General features: G+C 31.8%; 1 protein-coding gene across 1 annotated transcript in view; it reads right to left on the bottom strand.

Annotated features, from left to right (window-relative positions):
- Window positions 1–9,489: 9,489 nt before the first annotated feature.
- The window catches only part of LOC108913985 (potassium voltage-gated channel protein Shaw), a 46,517-nt gene continuing 40,097 nt past the window's right edge, over window positions 9,490–15,909 (bottom strand). The window contains exon 7 of the mRNA XM_018719678.1: window positions 9,490–9,677. Within this exon, the coding sequence (XP_018575194.1) occupies window positions 9,490–9,677 (188 nt within the window). The remainder of the gene's footprint in view (window positions 9,678–15,909) is intronic.

Raw genomic sequence — 15,909 nt, 5'->3', positions numbered from 1 at the left:
GAGGTTGCTCAAGATTTTTCAAAATTTCCAAAATCGTCAACAATTTAATTTTTTAAAAAAATTTTTGTTATTTTATAATTTTCTAGGTTGAAAAAAATCTCGATTTTGAAAATTTAAAATCGATATTTTGATATCTAAAGGTCACTCATAATTATTTTAACTTTAAAAGTGGTGTTCCTAAAATGTTTTCGAGCGACCTCTAAAAATAAATTCAACGAACTAATAATTTTTTTTATTGAATTTGATGAACAAAAGAATAGAAATAAATCACGAGACACTTTCTCGAGTCAAAATTTACTACCGCACTGGGAGTATCAAATATTTATAATTTTTAAATTTTTTAAAATTTAAATATTTATTTCTATTCTTTTGTTCATCAAATTCAATAAAAACAAATTCGTCGATATTTATTTTTAGAGGTCTCTCGAAAACACTTTAGGTACACTACTTTGAAAGTTAAAATAATTATGAATGATCTTTAGAAATTAAAATATCGATTTGAAATTTTCAGAATCGAGATTTTTTTCAACCTGGAAAAAAAATTATTTTTGACGATTTTGGAAATTTTTAAAATTCTTGAGCGACCCCTAAAAAATTTTTTTTGAGCTGATTCTTTGAGGGGGCTCTTAAAACATGATAAACTAACATATTTTCACAAGAGACACGAAAAAAAAAATATTCGTTTTTTTTGGGACACCCTATCTGGCACATGGCAATTTCACGATGCAGAATGCAATAAAGCTTAATTAATAATAATAACACAGGCCCACATAATGACTTTTTATAGAAAATCTGCGTTAGAATGGAGGAAAGTCTGTTATTTGTGCATTAATTGATATTTAGACAAACTGTGTAATAAAATCCATAAATTCATACATCACCCTGTATATTTTAAATCAATTTTAAAGCATAGTTTTTTGGTGCACTCCAATAATTATTAGAATTTTTTTGTATCTTGGATAATAGAAAGGTTATTTTGCATTTTCCCATTTTAATGGACCACTCTGTATAACAGGTACACTGGTTTCTTAATCAAATCTTAAAATCAAGTAACAAAGGGTAGATAGCAATATTTATTTAATATTTTAACATATTTTAAGCGAAGATTTGCTTAAATTCGGGTGTACAACTTTCTGTTCCATTTATATTTATATTTGTAAATATTTTTATTATTATTATCATTATTATTATATTTTCCCATTTCTGTGCAATAGAAAGCGATCCTTGCAGTGGCGTACAGCGAATTTTCTCACCCCGCCCCCCTAATCACCTCCACTCATGTACGCCACTGGATCTTTGTATACTTGTTTAGTAGCGTCACGTTATTAAACGTAAGAGTATGTCGTCTCTATTTTAGAAGGTTAAGGTAAACACTTTTGGGACCCAGTTCTTTATCTGTTCTTCCGAAGAACGAGGCTAAAGCACTGTGCAATTTTTTTTATTATTTTAGACGTAATTTTGTACAAATTTACTCGTAGAGGAACCGGCCTATGTATGAAGTTTATATTGTAATGATCTCTGTAAAAATGTGTATTAATACCATAAATAAACAATTAATAACATAACGGTCCTGTGTTTTGCATTTTTAAAATTGCCAGATTCAAAAAGATATCAAAAATATGGTAAGTATTTAGCGCTCCCCCTGTAGATGTTAAATTTCGAAGTGGACCAACTGAGCATCTGAAGTGAAAAATTATGTGAATGTCGCAAATTTTTCACTAAAATAAACCTAAAATTAAATATTGGGGCTACAAATGTCAGTATTAATTTATGGGCGATAGATGGCGCCACCACAATTTTCTCGGTATCTCGCCGAAACAATGTTGCTTGGAAGTTAACTTAAGAAAGGTACCCACTAAGGGTGGCGAAGGGTTGGGATCTACCGCGCGTCTCGACTACCCAACTGGATTAATAGAGAGAGATTTAAAGACTGTTCTATGTGTTTTGGTTTGAGAAGAATTGTAGTTGAGATTGTTTTCTGTCTAGTTCCAAAGTTGTTCATTTTTCTATTGAAAAATGAACCCTACTCCCCCCGTAGCAAAAGAGTTACTGAATCCATAAAATTTATTTCGTCGGTCTAGTTGTTTTGTGATCGACCAGTGCCGACGAGATATATGTGGCGCCATCTGTCGGCCGTGAAATAACTGCAAAATTTTAACGCAAATTTAATAGTTTTACTTCGGTTGGGACCGAATTTAACAATTTTCTGTGGTAAATTTTCTCATATAACATTGTTTTTCTTTAAAAAAAAATGAAGACAACATAACTTTCTGTTTTACATTTAGTTTTCAGTTTTTCTTTAGAAAAATGAACTCTACCCTCTCTGACAATCGAATTAAAAAAAAAATATTTTATATTGATAGCCTAGTAGTTTTGCGCAGGACATGTGTCAACGAGATATATGTGGCGCCATCTGTGGGCCGCCAAATAACAAGAGAATTTAATAATTTTTACCTCGGAATAATTAAAATTAGAGGCAATGTAACAACTTTCTGTGGCAAAATTCAAAATTTTGTACTTAATTTCCACTTTCAACACACTTTTATGTATGTTCTTAGATCTACACTGTTGGATTTTCTGTTTCCTATAAAATTTCATTTTTCGTATGTATGCAACCAACAATTCACATTGGTGCATATTAGGTTGCTCGCATTAAGGATCGTGGGGATAAGGAAACGCATTAGAAAATTTGTAATTTGTATTTATCGAAATAACTACACAATATATCATTATTCTCAGGAAGAAATCAACAATCTTTCATACAGAGCGTGAACAAAATATATGCCTTTACAATGGAGATGAGTAATCGGTATAATAAAACTCGATATCAACATGAAGATATTAAATTAATCTCTATACAATTTTTTCATATGTCCTTGTCTAGCTACAAATCGTAGTAATAAACCCTTAAAGATGTATACATAGCCTAAATAAATATACAGGGCGTTTCAATCCTACTAGTATTTACATCACCTTAGTCTCGATCAAATCTTTGAAACGCCCTGTATATACCATTAAAAATATTCTGCCTTCAACTTAAACAATGGGTCCCTCCGTGTGGTACGTCTCAGCGACGGTCGTTCTTAAAAAAATAACGTTAACAGGAAGGCATGAACATTTCCGACATTTTTAACATTTGTTTGTTTATCATATAAGAGCAAAAAGGCCAATATTTATGTAAAATGTACAACTATCTGTTATGAATAACGGTCCATTACATTACACCCTTAAGTCTAGTCAAAATTGTGTATCACAATATTTATTTATCGAGTATATTACATGTTTTGGTCCAAATCTGGATAAAAGGCTATTATTTACATTAAAATGTAGGTATGTATTTGAGATATGTTGAGAATTTTAAGTACCGTGCCCCTAAAATCACCGAAAACCCACTCGTTACCGATTTGGAAGAAATTGCAAAATAAATTAATCAAGTGACGTCAATATGACGTCCATATTGGCCAAGAAAGATATGACGTCATTTAGACCACCCTCAGGCCATGTATATGATACATCTTTTCAATAACTTAATTACCATAAACTCGTGAACAATTTAAAAGATATCACTAAAGAAACTAATGACGTCCATATTGGTCAATGAAGGCAAAATAATTACTTGCGTGATGTGTCCTAGCCACGTGACGTCACATGAACATCCTCAGGCCTTGTTATGTATGTGATACTTATTTTTACTAAATGAATTATCAAAAGTCAACTAATGAGCAATTCGGAAGGGATTATGAGAGAAACGAACCACGTGACGTCAATTTGACGTATATATTAGCCAACAAAGACAAAAATATTGTTATCTGACCATCCTACAGCCTTTGTTATATGTGATACATGTTTTCAAGGAGAGAATTACCAATAAACTTACTCCTGAACAATTTATAAGAGATCATGAAAAAAAAACAACAAACAAACCACACAACATTAATTTAACATCCATCCTTGTTATGTGTTATATATAAATGTTTTCAATAAGTGAAATACCAAAAATTTACTGCTGAGCTATTTAGACGAGATTATGAGAGAAATAAATCACGTGACATCCATATTGGCTTATAAAGACAAAAGCATCGCTCGCGTAGCGTAACCTCACCGTGTGACGTCATCTAAACAACCCTCAGGTCTTGTTATCTTTGCGTTATAGCAACAATAAGATATTTTTCGACAAGTGAAGGTGATTTGTAACAAAATATGGTACTCATTAGACGGATATTCTAAAAAGAACTGTCTACTTGAGAGGATTTAGGTAATTTTAAGGGCACATGGTACGATAGAAGAATTAATTTTATAAATAGAATTTACGTCCTTACGAAAATAACAGATATAAGCATAAATATATACTCTGAAAGACTTGTCCTTATAACAATCACAATACGTTTCCAAAAAATTAGCGAAAGACGAAAAGTTAAATCACTTAAATGTTCTTTTTTTTAAATTTAAAGCTATGGCTTCAAACAAAGTGTATCACTTTATTTGAAACTTTTTACCGTCCCTTGAACAGCAGTAAAAAATGTATGTTTTTGAAAGAAAGCATTTCCTATAAAACTTACCAAAAACTATCACAAATAAGAAAATGGGTAACTGTGAAGCATTCGTAAACAAAGATTATACGATTCCTATTAAAATATTTCTATAATATGAAATATTTTTCTAAATATACTTAATATTTTGTGCTGTGGTATTTATTGCTACAGATGGGCGCAAATTTGCAATTAAATTTTAAAGTTAACTTTCATAGTTTGACAGGATGTGGTAAACAAATTTTAAAATAATAAATCCTCCACACAATTGTCATAAACATATGAAAAAATTTGCAAGATATTTTCGAAAAAGTCAACGTATCTAGAATCAAAGTAAAAACACATTTACTTATTTGGATCTGCTGATAATGATGGTTCTCAATTTTTCTTTGCGGTCTATAGTTTAGCAGAAAATAAAAAAGAAGTAGAAGAAGTTAAATTTCCATTCGATAAATTGTACTCGAAAGGCACGTACATATACCTGCTTAAAACGTGGTTATGTTTTCTACATTTTATAGTGTGGGAAAAAAATTAAAAAAGTAATTTTAACAAGTATAAAGTGAAATGTAACAATAAATTTCGTCTCATCCCTCTCAAGAAATCGTTTCTCAAGAGAGAAAGAATTAATATTTATAGATAAATCGACCCTTACAGCTGTCGAACTGGGTATTTTTATTATAGCACCTAATTTTTATGTTCAGTGTGTAATACTCCAATAATGAACAATTTCTCTGAAATCTATACCATTAGTGCAAATGTCAAACTAATTTATACCCATTAAAATCAATGTACACCGCAATATCAACAACTTATTTATTATTTTTCTTTATAAATAAACTGGGCCTCCAAAGGATGGCTTAATTGCAAATTTACGATCCACCTCAAATTAAACAAACATCTAGGGAACAAAACAATGATTTACGCACTTAGTTATACACTTATTTACATTATAATAAAAGTGTTTTATGTATGCATAGCTGTATTAATGGTCTCAAATATGATTTATGGAAGTATATCTGCGCAATACATATAATAAGGAAAGTACAGGGTGGGCACATTTCTTACACTTTTGGCGGGTTTCTCGAAGGGTGACTCACAAACGGTGACCAAAAATGAAACGTCGCATTGTTTGGAGAATTTAAAGGGGAGCCTTTTGTATAAAGTTTTTATCTGGACACTTCGTTAAAAAGATACAGGGCGTTAAACTTAAAAAAAATATTTTAAATTTTTTGAAATAATTTAAAAACTAGTAAGTGAAATAATTTGAAATGGGGCACATGTATTTATGTAAACATTATCAAAAATCTGAAACCTTTTTATAGAATTTGGTGACTACAGTGGCAGAGATAAAGGGTATCTGTGGCATATTTTTCTAAATAAAATAGTACGCCACTGCTTTAGGGTAACAATCATAATATTTTCGTATATGTCCTTCAATTTTCTACAAATTCTCTCTTATGTTTCTCGAAAATAGCCTGATTTTCGAATAAATTAATGTTATTAATTTCTTTATTCGAATAAATAACCGTGTTTGTCATGTCATTTAAGTTTTTTTCGGAAAACATAAGAGAGTAGTAATTTGTAGAAAATTGAAAGACGAATCCGAAAATATCATGATTGTTACTGTAAAGTAGTGTTGTACTATTTTATTTAGAAAAATATGCCACCGATACCCTGTATCTCCGCCACTGAAGCATCTAAATTTTAGGAAAAGGCCTCGGATTTTGAAAATGTGCACATGTGCCCAGTATCAAATTATTTGTTTTTAAATTTTTTAAACAAATTAAAAACATTTTTTTAAATTTAACACCCTGTATCTTTTTAACGAAGCGTCCTAAATAAAAACTTTATACGAAAGATTCCCCTTATAATTCACCAAATAATACGAGGTTTCATTTTTGGTCACCGTTTGTGAATCACCCTGTATATGAAAAGCTGATCAATTTTCAAACCGTATCTCAGTGCTTTGATTGGTGTGCAGGAAACAGAGCATTTTTAATTTCTGGTCGTTTTTAGCGAACGTGAAGACATTTTTTTCGCGAAATTTTTAATTTTTGTAAAGATTTTTTAGGTAAATAATGTGAACAATCATTTGAAAGGAAATTCTGCTCAGGTTTCAAAAATCGAAACATGTAGGCACAATTTGTTTATGAATATGGATCTTTCTAAAAGAAACCAAATGTTGAGTGATGATATACAGAGAATGTAGACAAAATGTTGCAGTCGCAGAACGATGGGAATCCGACGAGTCATTTCCTTTCGACACTGTTTATTTTTTACTTCTTTCGCATCACGTAAAAAACTGAGTGAAGAACAGTTAAAAAAACACTAGAAATGTCCTGTCTCTGTTAAAGGAATCGAGATACAAATTTTGGTCGATTAACTTTTTTTATTTTTCACGACGGAAAAACTTGCCAAAAACACCGAAATTAGCCCACCCTGCACAAAATTGGATGGCGAATTTTGATGAAATTCCAGTGAGAACGATTTTAAACCTTCAATACATATTTTTAACTATATCTTGATATGGTCAGAGAGAGAGTGAAGAGTTTTTTGACATCCCTAGTAATATTTTCCTTTTTCTTTTGTCACAGAATCACCTCGAAATTTTCCACCCGGTACAATTATTGATCCTTCCTACCTATACGACTAGAAATGTTTTTTTTTTACCTAAATTTATAAATATTAAGAATCAGCTTCATCACTCGTATGGTAACTTCATACAAAAGTTACGGAAAAATATATTGCTTATTATTACTTACACAATGCCATCTCGGGGAAAGGCAAACCGCACACGTTTTGCGCAATTTAAGTGTCTGTAAAAAAATTGGAAACATCGGAAAAGTGTTCAGTTGTACTTTCCCCTTGTTCGTATATCTGAAGATAATTTATTTTTGGGTGTTGTTGCTAATCGACAACACTAGGTAAAAAGCTTGTTCACTTTGGGATATTACAGGCAAATACAGGGTGATTAAAAAATATCCGTTCACAGAGTTCTTTTTCAAAGTCTAGTTCAACAATGAAAGGAAAGTTAAACAAATCCCCAAACAAACGAATATTTTTACCTAGCCTCGTACTTACGTATTTCTTATAAATATATTAAAAATTTTATACATATTAACGATATGCTATCTAAATACTTGAGTATTGAATAATAATGATAATAAAATTTATTATTTATATAGTCCTCTCCAAGCACTGTTCTGCATGTCGTTTCCATGATACTGTATCATTTATTTTTTTAAATATTGATTTATTTAACTAAATAACAGTACAACATTGTTTAATTTTCACCACTTTATCAACAGTTTATTGGGACGCGATTGCTTTACCGAAAATTATCAAAAATTTCTTTAGAAAGCTAAGAAACTGCCATCTTTAACTTTAAACACATGACAACGCCACTGTCACTAGCATTTACGTCACGTCAGATTTTCAACTTATGATAAAATCATTGTCTTTCTTGAAACGTAAAAATGACGTCAATTTTGTGACGTTACTCATATTTTTTCTGCTGCCTCGGCTCCAGACAAAGATAAAAAAGCTATGATACGTATTTTGGGAACTTTTCGTTAGTTTAAAAATAAACTGGGAAGAAAGTGACCAAACCACGACGTAAAGATGACGTGACAGATATTGGATAAACACTTCAACGACATTATCATTCACACACATACATACACCACATCAAAGCCTCATTTTATCACAAAATTTTCATAGGATTATTACCATTCATTAAACGTATAAATGACGTCGATTTTGCGACGTTTATAACTTTTATGCTGATTTGGCTTAAGGGAAAATCATGGAGAAGTTCAATGTCTATGTTGAGAAAATACCAACTTATCGTTATATAAAAAACTAATGGTGACGAAAACGACCAAATCGCGACGTCAAAATGACGAGGCAAACGTTGCGTAAACTCATATAAATGTTATTGTCCTCCATCAACATTACATCAGATTCTTTATTATCAAATCATCAGACGTCGTTTTTTAAACGTGAAAATGACGTCAATTTTGTGACGTCTCTCATTTTTTTTGCTGTCTCGGTTTAAGAGACAAAGATGAAGCTATGATACTTATTTGGGAAATTTATCCACTTTTTGTTAATTAAAAAAATAATTTTGGAGAAACTGACCAAACCGCGACGTGATAATGACATTGATAGACGTTGCCTAGTAGATTATCGTCCATATCATATCAAATAAAGTTAACATAAAATCATCAAACGTCATTTTTTAGTCATAAAAATGACGTTAACTTTGTGACGTTTTTCGCGTTCATGTTGCTTTTGCTAAGAAAAATGAAGAGAACTTATTATGCTGCATATTTTGAAAAAACCATCAACTTTTTTTGGGTTAAGGGTCATGGTGAAGAAACAGGCCAAAGACGAAATGAAACTGACGTGACGATGTGACGATAACAGACGTTGCCTAAACACATTGTCATCCATACATTCAACACATCAAGTTCCTACTTTATCACAAAATCGTCTTGGATCTTTATCTTAAATTAAATGTAAAAACGACGTCAATTTTACGACGTTTATCAGTTTTATGCTGCTTTGGTTTAAAAATAATATGAAGAGAAGCTCTAATGTTATTTGTTTTTTTAAAATATTAATTTTTTTGGTTAAAAAGACGTGGTCAAGAAATTGACCAATCATAACGTGAAAATGACGTAACGTTACCTACTTTATCATTCTTTTTTTTAACGTAAAAATAACGTCGATTTCCCGACGTTTTCATGTTAGAGAAAGAGGAAAAATCATAGATTTAACTTTAGTTAAAAACTGTATGGTGAGAAAACTCACCAAAACGCGACGTAAAAATGACGTGACGGTCGCATTGCCTGGGCAGTGACAATTTTCGGTAAAGTTCCAGCGCCCCTAATCGACGGTTATCTCACTCATTTTTTTTCACGTTAAACACTTACGGACTGTTCACAGTTTTGGCAGCTTAGTTGGTGGTGGGCTTAAGGGTCGTATAACACTGGCCCGAACTCTCGGCTAGATTCACCTGCGTCGGCTGGGAGGTGGGGGGCGGCGGCGGTGGGGGGTCAAATCTTGGTTTGCCCATCAAAAATGCTGGATTTGATTCGAGTCCAACGCCGTTTGGATTTAGGGATGTGGTCACCCCTAGCAGTCCTAGAACACGGAGGTTTGGTCATTTTTTCGTCATGTTTGGTCTTTTCCGTGCGGATCGCATCATTTGACAACATCCACAGAGAAAATTTTCATCTTTCCTGTATTTTTAACTTGAAAATCGTTTTCTCTGTGGATACAGTACAGATTTTTTAACCGCACGACAGGAAATCACTTTTAACCTATAGTAGAGTTTAGAACAAACATATCACTACAGGGTTAATTCAAACCAAAAAAATTGAACTAAATATTTTTCAAGTTTAGTTCGATTTTCTATACAATTTCTCCCTGCGTCATGCTGGGTTATACTAAAGTGTGTAAGAACGTTTAAATATTGTGATAGGTGAAGAAAAGTGTATGATATTGACATTCCTTTACGTATAAACTTAAAATCTCACCATAGACATCAACACTAGCGAGATTGACTCCAGTTACACAGTAAAGAAATTTACTGCCCAGAAATATGAATTTTTTAGTTGTGATTTCTCGACGTGGGAGCAGCTAGGCACTTTGGCGCTAGTTTATGTCTTATTGGCTATAAAACATGGATGCTTATTCCAGAGGGTACAGAAATCAACAAAAACGCTGACTATGTTTTCTCTACGTTCTACAGGACAGGGCGTCCAATGAAGATTGTGAAGTACTTGAAAAGTAAAGTTTATCATTTCGCTTCCTTTTTTCTGAACTATCTTGAAAAATATTAAATAGGTACATATAATTTTTGGAAGGCTCGTAACTTGTTAAGGATGTAAAATTATATTAACATTTTTTTTGACATTATTATACAGGATGTCCCACTAAGGTCGGCGACGTACCATATTAAAGAAAATATAGGCCCTAGAGCTTCGGGAAAAAACTTTTTATTAATAAATCCACCAAGAGAAATAGCTGGAAATAGTTTTCAAGTTCGGAACCATGCTGCTAGGGGACGCAATCTACATACCAAAACATAGAATTTAATTCTTTTCAGAAATGTTTCCTATTCAGGTATATCAAATAGTACAAATATGGATAGCCGGATTCATTGCACATAACTTTTGTTCGTGTTCCACAATTCATTATCTTTATTTATTTTTTGCTCACCAATTTGCGAATAACTTGATAACAAAAAAAGATACCGAACCCTTTTTGGCGTCAAAATGTAGCTATTTTTAAGTTCTTCAAACTAACCTATAAAAAGTTTTATCCTACTATTTCACTTTTTTGAGAAAACGTAAAATAGTAGGAAAAACCTAAACTTGGATAAATAGCGCCAATAAATAAACAACACTTTCGTTAGAAATTTCAAACTTATACTATATCCATCATTCTTTTGTGCTGACTTCAGTTATGTAAAGAAAACTATAGTATTGCATTTAAAATTTTTGAGAAAAATCCATAAAACGGCATTCTTTTAAAATAACGCCATCTATAGGTTTCCATATTGAGGTAAATTACATTACGCGTTCACCACGAGATAAAGCATGAAGATTAGGGGCTTCCCCCACCCTTTCTGTCGAGAGAGAGAATAAAATGTCAATAACAAAAGTTGTGCGTAATGAATCCGGCTATCCATATTTGTACTATTTAATATACCTAAATAGGAAACATTTCTGAGAAAAATTCAACTCTATGTTTTGGTATGTAGATTGCGCCCCCTAGCAGCAGAGCTACGAACTTGAAAACTATTTCCAGCGATTTCATTTGGTCGATTTATTAATCAAAACTTTTTTCCTAATATCGTACCTCGCCAACTTTAGTGAGACACCCTGTATATTCGACAGGAACACTCTATATTTCCAACTTTTAACTTTCCAGTTTTGTTGCTACCGTTTTTTAAGGTAAATAAAATTAATAACTGGATTAAAAACAAAATATTCTCGATGTCGTCTTGGTGAGATTTTAAATTCGTCCCAGTGAGTCCATTTCAAGTAACCCTTCGTATACAGGGTGTTTCCTAAGTACGTGTAGAAAATCCAGGGACGTTTTCTATTGCTAAAATTAGGCTCATTTGATTCGATAAACCTAAGCCTATAGTTTTCGGTTAAATTAAATTAAAAAAAATAATTTTGTATTTTTTAATTTCTAAACCGCTTCAGACTTTTTCTGGAATTTGATACTTTTGAGCATGTTGGTAAGTATAAAACAAAAAATATGCTATGATCCTTTTCACAAAAAAATGTTGTTACCCAAGCAAAATTTGTCTTCATTATGCTTCATCGTATGCAGTCATTTTTGACCCTACATATTTTGTGTCTTTTATCGATTAGCGACAAAGTCCTGCACAAAATCAATGGAAAATGCCAGTCGATTTTGCTGAAATTGCAGCATGTTATAGTTTGAATAGTTTCAGAGATAAAGAGGGGGGAAGTATGTGATTTTGGCTGTAGGCTTGAGTAAGCTTCACAAAGTTTCAAGTTGATTTATTCAAAAACTGAGGCATGAAATGAATTTTGACAAGTAGGTACAATGCTTGTAGATCGCTGAACCTGAAATCGGAGATATCTTAGCTATTTAAGGTCACCTGGAGATCAGGTAAGGGTCGTTTCAAGGTCAATCTGAAGAAAAGACTTGTATTGAATTTTGACCAGTGAGTGTATAGGTTTTTGGGCTCGCAGAAACTGAATCTGGAAATAGCGTAACCTTAAAGATCACCTTCAAGTCAATTCAAGGTCATTTCAAAATCAAACTAAAGAAAAGACTTGTATTGAATTTCAACCAGTGCGTATACATTTTTTTGGGGGGGAAGAACTGAATTCGGGGATAGTTTAGCCCTGCAAGGTCACATTTCGGTCAAGTCAAGATTATTTCAAGGTCAAAGTAAAGAAAAGGCCTTTCACGAATGTTAACCTGTAAGTATGTATCCTTTTGAGATCGCTGAACCTGAATTCGGGGATAGCTTAGCCCTATAAGGTCCTCTGGAAATCAAGTCAAGGTCATTTCATTTGACTTAATCTCAATTCAACCCCCCAAAGACCTTATCTAAGGTCAGAATTCCCAGATCAGTTCATATTTTGACCCCAAAAAAGTCCACGATAGTATTTTAAGCGGTTTAGAAATTAAAAATATTAAACGGATTTTTGTTTAATGTTGTAAATCCTAATCCTCAAGAACGACGACCTTTGGACCTTATTCAACCAAATTACCTTAATTTTAACCATATAATGCCTCCATGGATTTACTGCACGTACTCATGAAACACCCCGTATACATCACGACAAACTACCCTACTATATAACCACCTATATCTACCGGACACCCAATACCGTAATTAGGGGGTCTGAAAAAAAGGAAATAGACAGATCAATCCACCGTCATGCATTGATTGTTCCTAAAATAAATCTAAAATTGAGTACGGCACGTGACGACAGATAAATTACAGTTCTGTCCGAAGAAAGGAAAAGTTAACAGATACGGTTATAACTGACATGCTATTGGGTATGCTCCGCGGCCGGAAATAGACCACCTTGGGGGAAGCTGTTTTCGTTTACGATGTGTCCTCCTAGGTTATGATTTATTGATGAGTTAAGTTTTTACGAGCGAAGTTCGAGAGCACTACAATCCACGGTTGCCTAAATTTTTTATAAGTACGTATAAAACTCCAGTTCTAAAAATGCCACTTTTGACACGTGCCGAGTTGTAAATGTACAGGGCGATCCCTTTACTATTAAAGCATGCTTAAGGACCAACCGCAAACGCATTCTTATACCGGTTGGTCTATTTCCTGCAACGAATAAGTTAGTTACACATTCAACATTCCATCCAACACTAAGACACTTTATAACTTTTTTTATACCCCTCGTATTATTCAATCAGCTCGGTACTCTTTGTACCGTTTGATCGCAAGTTGGAATGACGGCGTTCTTCATCTGAAAAAACACCCAAGAGTAAAAAATCACACGCACAAAAAAAGTCCTTCTATTACGTTTTTTCCTATAAAATTTCTACAAAATCATAATTAGCCGTCCCTTCCACACACAAAACGTGAAAAATGTATTGTTATAAAGGGTTATTCCTTTACTAGAATATTTGAAAATAAAAACGTTTTGAACACGGATCAAGAATGATTTTGTTAGTTATAAACTGTTTAAAATTAGTTAGACTTTGAATTACAAAGTCTTCAAATTCTGAGGCACTTGATTTAGGTAATTTATTAATCAACCTTTCCGTGCATAGTCCAGTGGAAACTTGAAAAAAATGTCAAACAGTCGTTTTAATATGATTTGAACACCAACAGAGACGTTTAGATGTGCTTAGTGGTTTTCAATATATTTCGAAAGCTATATTGTTATATTTCGAAGGTGTTTTGATGTTTTTTTTATTTATTTTAGAGCAGAAAAAAATTAAAAAGCTATAAAATATGTAAAAATCCACTGAAAACGTATTCCCAAAACCTGTGCATCAATGAATGGACACCAAAGTTCAAGGACCAGACGACTAAATCCATAACTGGAGATCAGAGATCATAAGTTCTTCAAAGGATTTTGAACTTTAAATGAAATATTTTTAAGGATTTCCTGATTATTGGTAGTATTTTGAAATACTATTGGCTTTTCAATATTCTTTGATATATTTTTAAGTTTTCTAGGTATTTAGAAACTTTCAAAAACTTCGAAATATTTTAAACATCCCAAATTTTTTTAAGTATTTCGAGACATTTTCATATTTCTCAGTAGTTTTCGACGTATTTTGAAGCTTTCGTGGTATTTATAAACTTTCAAAAACTTTAAATTTTGAAGTATTTAAAGTATTTTGAAGTTTTGGAAATATTTTTAAGCATTTCCATATTTTTCCAAGTATTTTGAGATATTTTCATCTTTTTCAATATTCTTCGAGATATTTTTAAGTTTTCGAGGTATTTAGAAACCTTCAAAAACTTTGAATTTCGAAGTATTTTGAAGTTTTCAAAATATTTTTGAACATTCTAGATTTTTCGAAGTATTTCGAGACATTTTCATATTTTTCATTAGGTAGTCTTCGAAGTATTTTGAAGCTTTCGAGGTATTTAGAAACTTTCAAAAACTTAGAAGTATTTTGAAGTTTTGGAAATATTTTTTAGCATTTCCATATTTTTCCAAGAATTTCGAGACATTTTCATATTTCTCAATAGTCTTCGACGTATTTTGAAGCTTTCGAGGTATTTATAAACTTTCAAAAAACTTTACATTTTGAAGTATTTAAAGTATTTTGAAGTTTTGGAAATATTTTTAAGCATTTCCATATTTTTCCAAGTATTTTGAGATATTTTCATCTTTTTCAATATCTTCGATATTTTTAAGTTTTCGAGGTATTTAGAAACCTTCAAAACCTTTGAATTTCGAAGTATTTTGAAGTTTTCGAAATATTTTTAAACATTTTAGATTTTTCAAAGTAGGTATTTCGAGACATTTTCATATTTTTCAATATTCTTCGAAATATTTTGAAGTTTTCGAGGTATTTAGAAACTTTCAAAAACTTTAAATTTAGAAGTATTTTCAAGTTTTGGAAATATTTTTAAGCATTTCCATATTTTTCCAAGTATTTCGAGATATTTTCATATTTTTTAATATCCTTCGATGTACTTCGAAATTTTCGAGATATTTAGAGATTTTCAGATACCTACAACTTTCCAAGTATTTTGAAATTTTCAAAATATATTTAAGCATTTCCAGAATTTTCGAAATACTTTAAGACATTACCAATTTTTCAATATCATTCAATTTATTTCAAAGTTTTTCGATATATATAAAGAATTTCAAGAAAAAGCTTCCAAGTATTTCGAAGCTTCGGAAATATTTTTAGACATTTCCAGATTTTTAGATGGATTTTGAAATATCTTCATATTTTTCAATACCTTCCAAAGAATTTCTAAGTTTTCAAGGTAATTCGAAATATTTCCTTTTATTTTCAAATATTTTGAAGTTTTCAAGGTATTTGGAGATTTTCAGATTTTTTGGAATTTTCGACGTACCTAATTGAAAGTATTTCGAAAGAATTTTAGGTATTTCAACATATTTCTAAGTATCTCGAAGATTTAAGAGGTTTTTGAAATATTTCGAAGTTTTCGCAAATAGTAAATGACGAGATATACAGGGTGTCCCAAAAAGACCCGAACCGTTCGATTACTTTTCAACACTGAATTTTATCAAAGAAAAAAATCAGATAAAATTGCAGGATATCAAGGTAGAAGAAACCAGCTTGTACCATTTAACATTTTTAAGTTGACCTTGAAGCTTAAAATCTCGATCAAATCTTGATTAGTTGTCGGAAATTCGAT

This window comes from Anoplophora glabripennis, unplaced genomic scaffold (genome assembly GCF_000390285.2).
Source record: "Anoplophora glabripennis isolate ALB-LARVAE unplaced genomic scaffold, Agla_2.0 scaffold837, whole genome shotgun sequence".
Taxonomy (NCBI): domain Eukaryota; kingdom Metazoa; phylum Arthropoda; class Insecta; order Coleoptera; family Cerambycidae; genus Anoplophora; species Anoplophora glabripennis.
The sequence above is the reverse complement of the archived record's forward strand: the minus strand, read 5'-3'. Positions and strand labels throughout refer to the sequence as shown.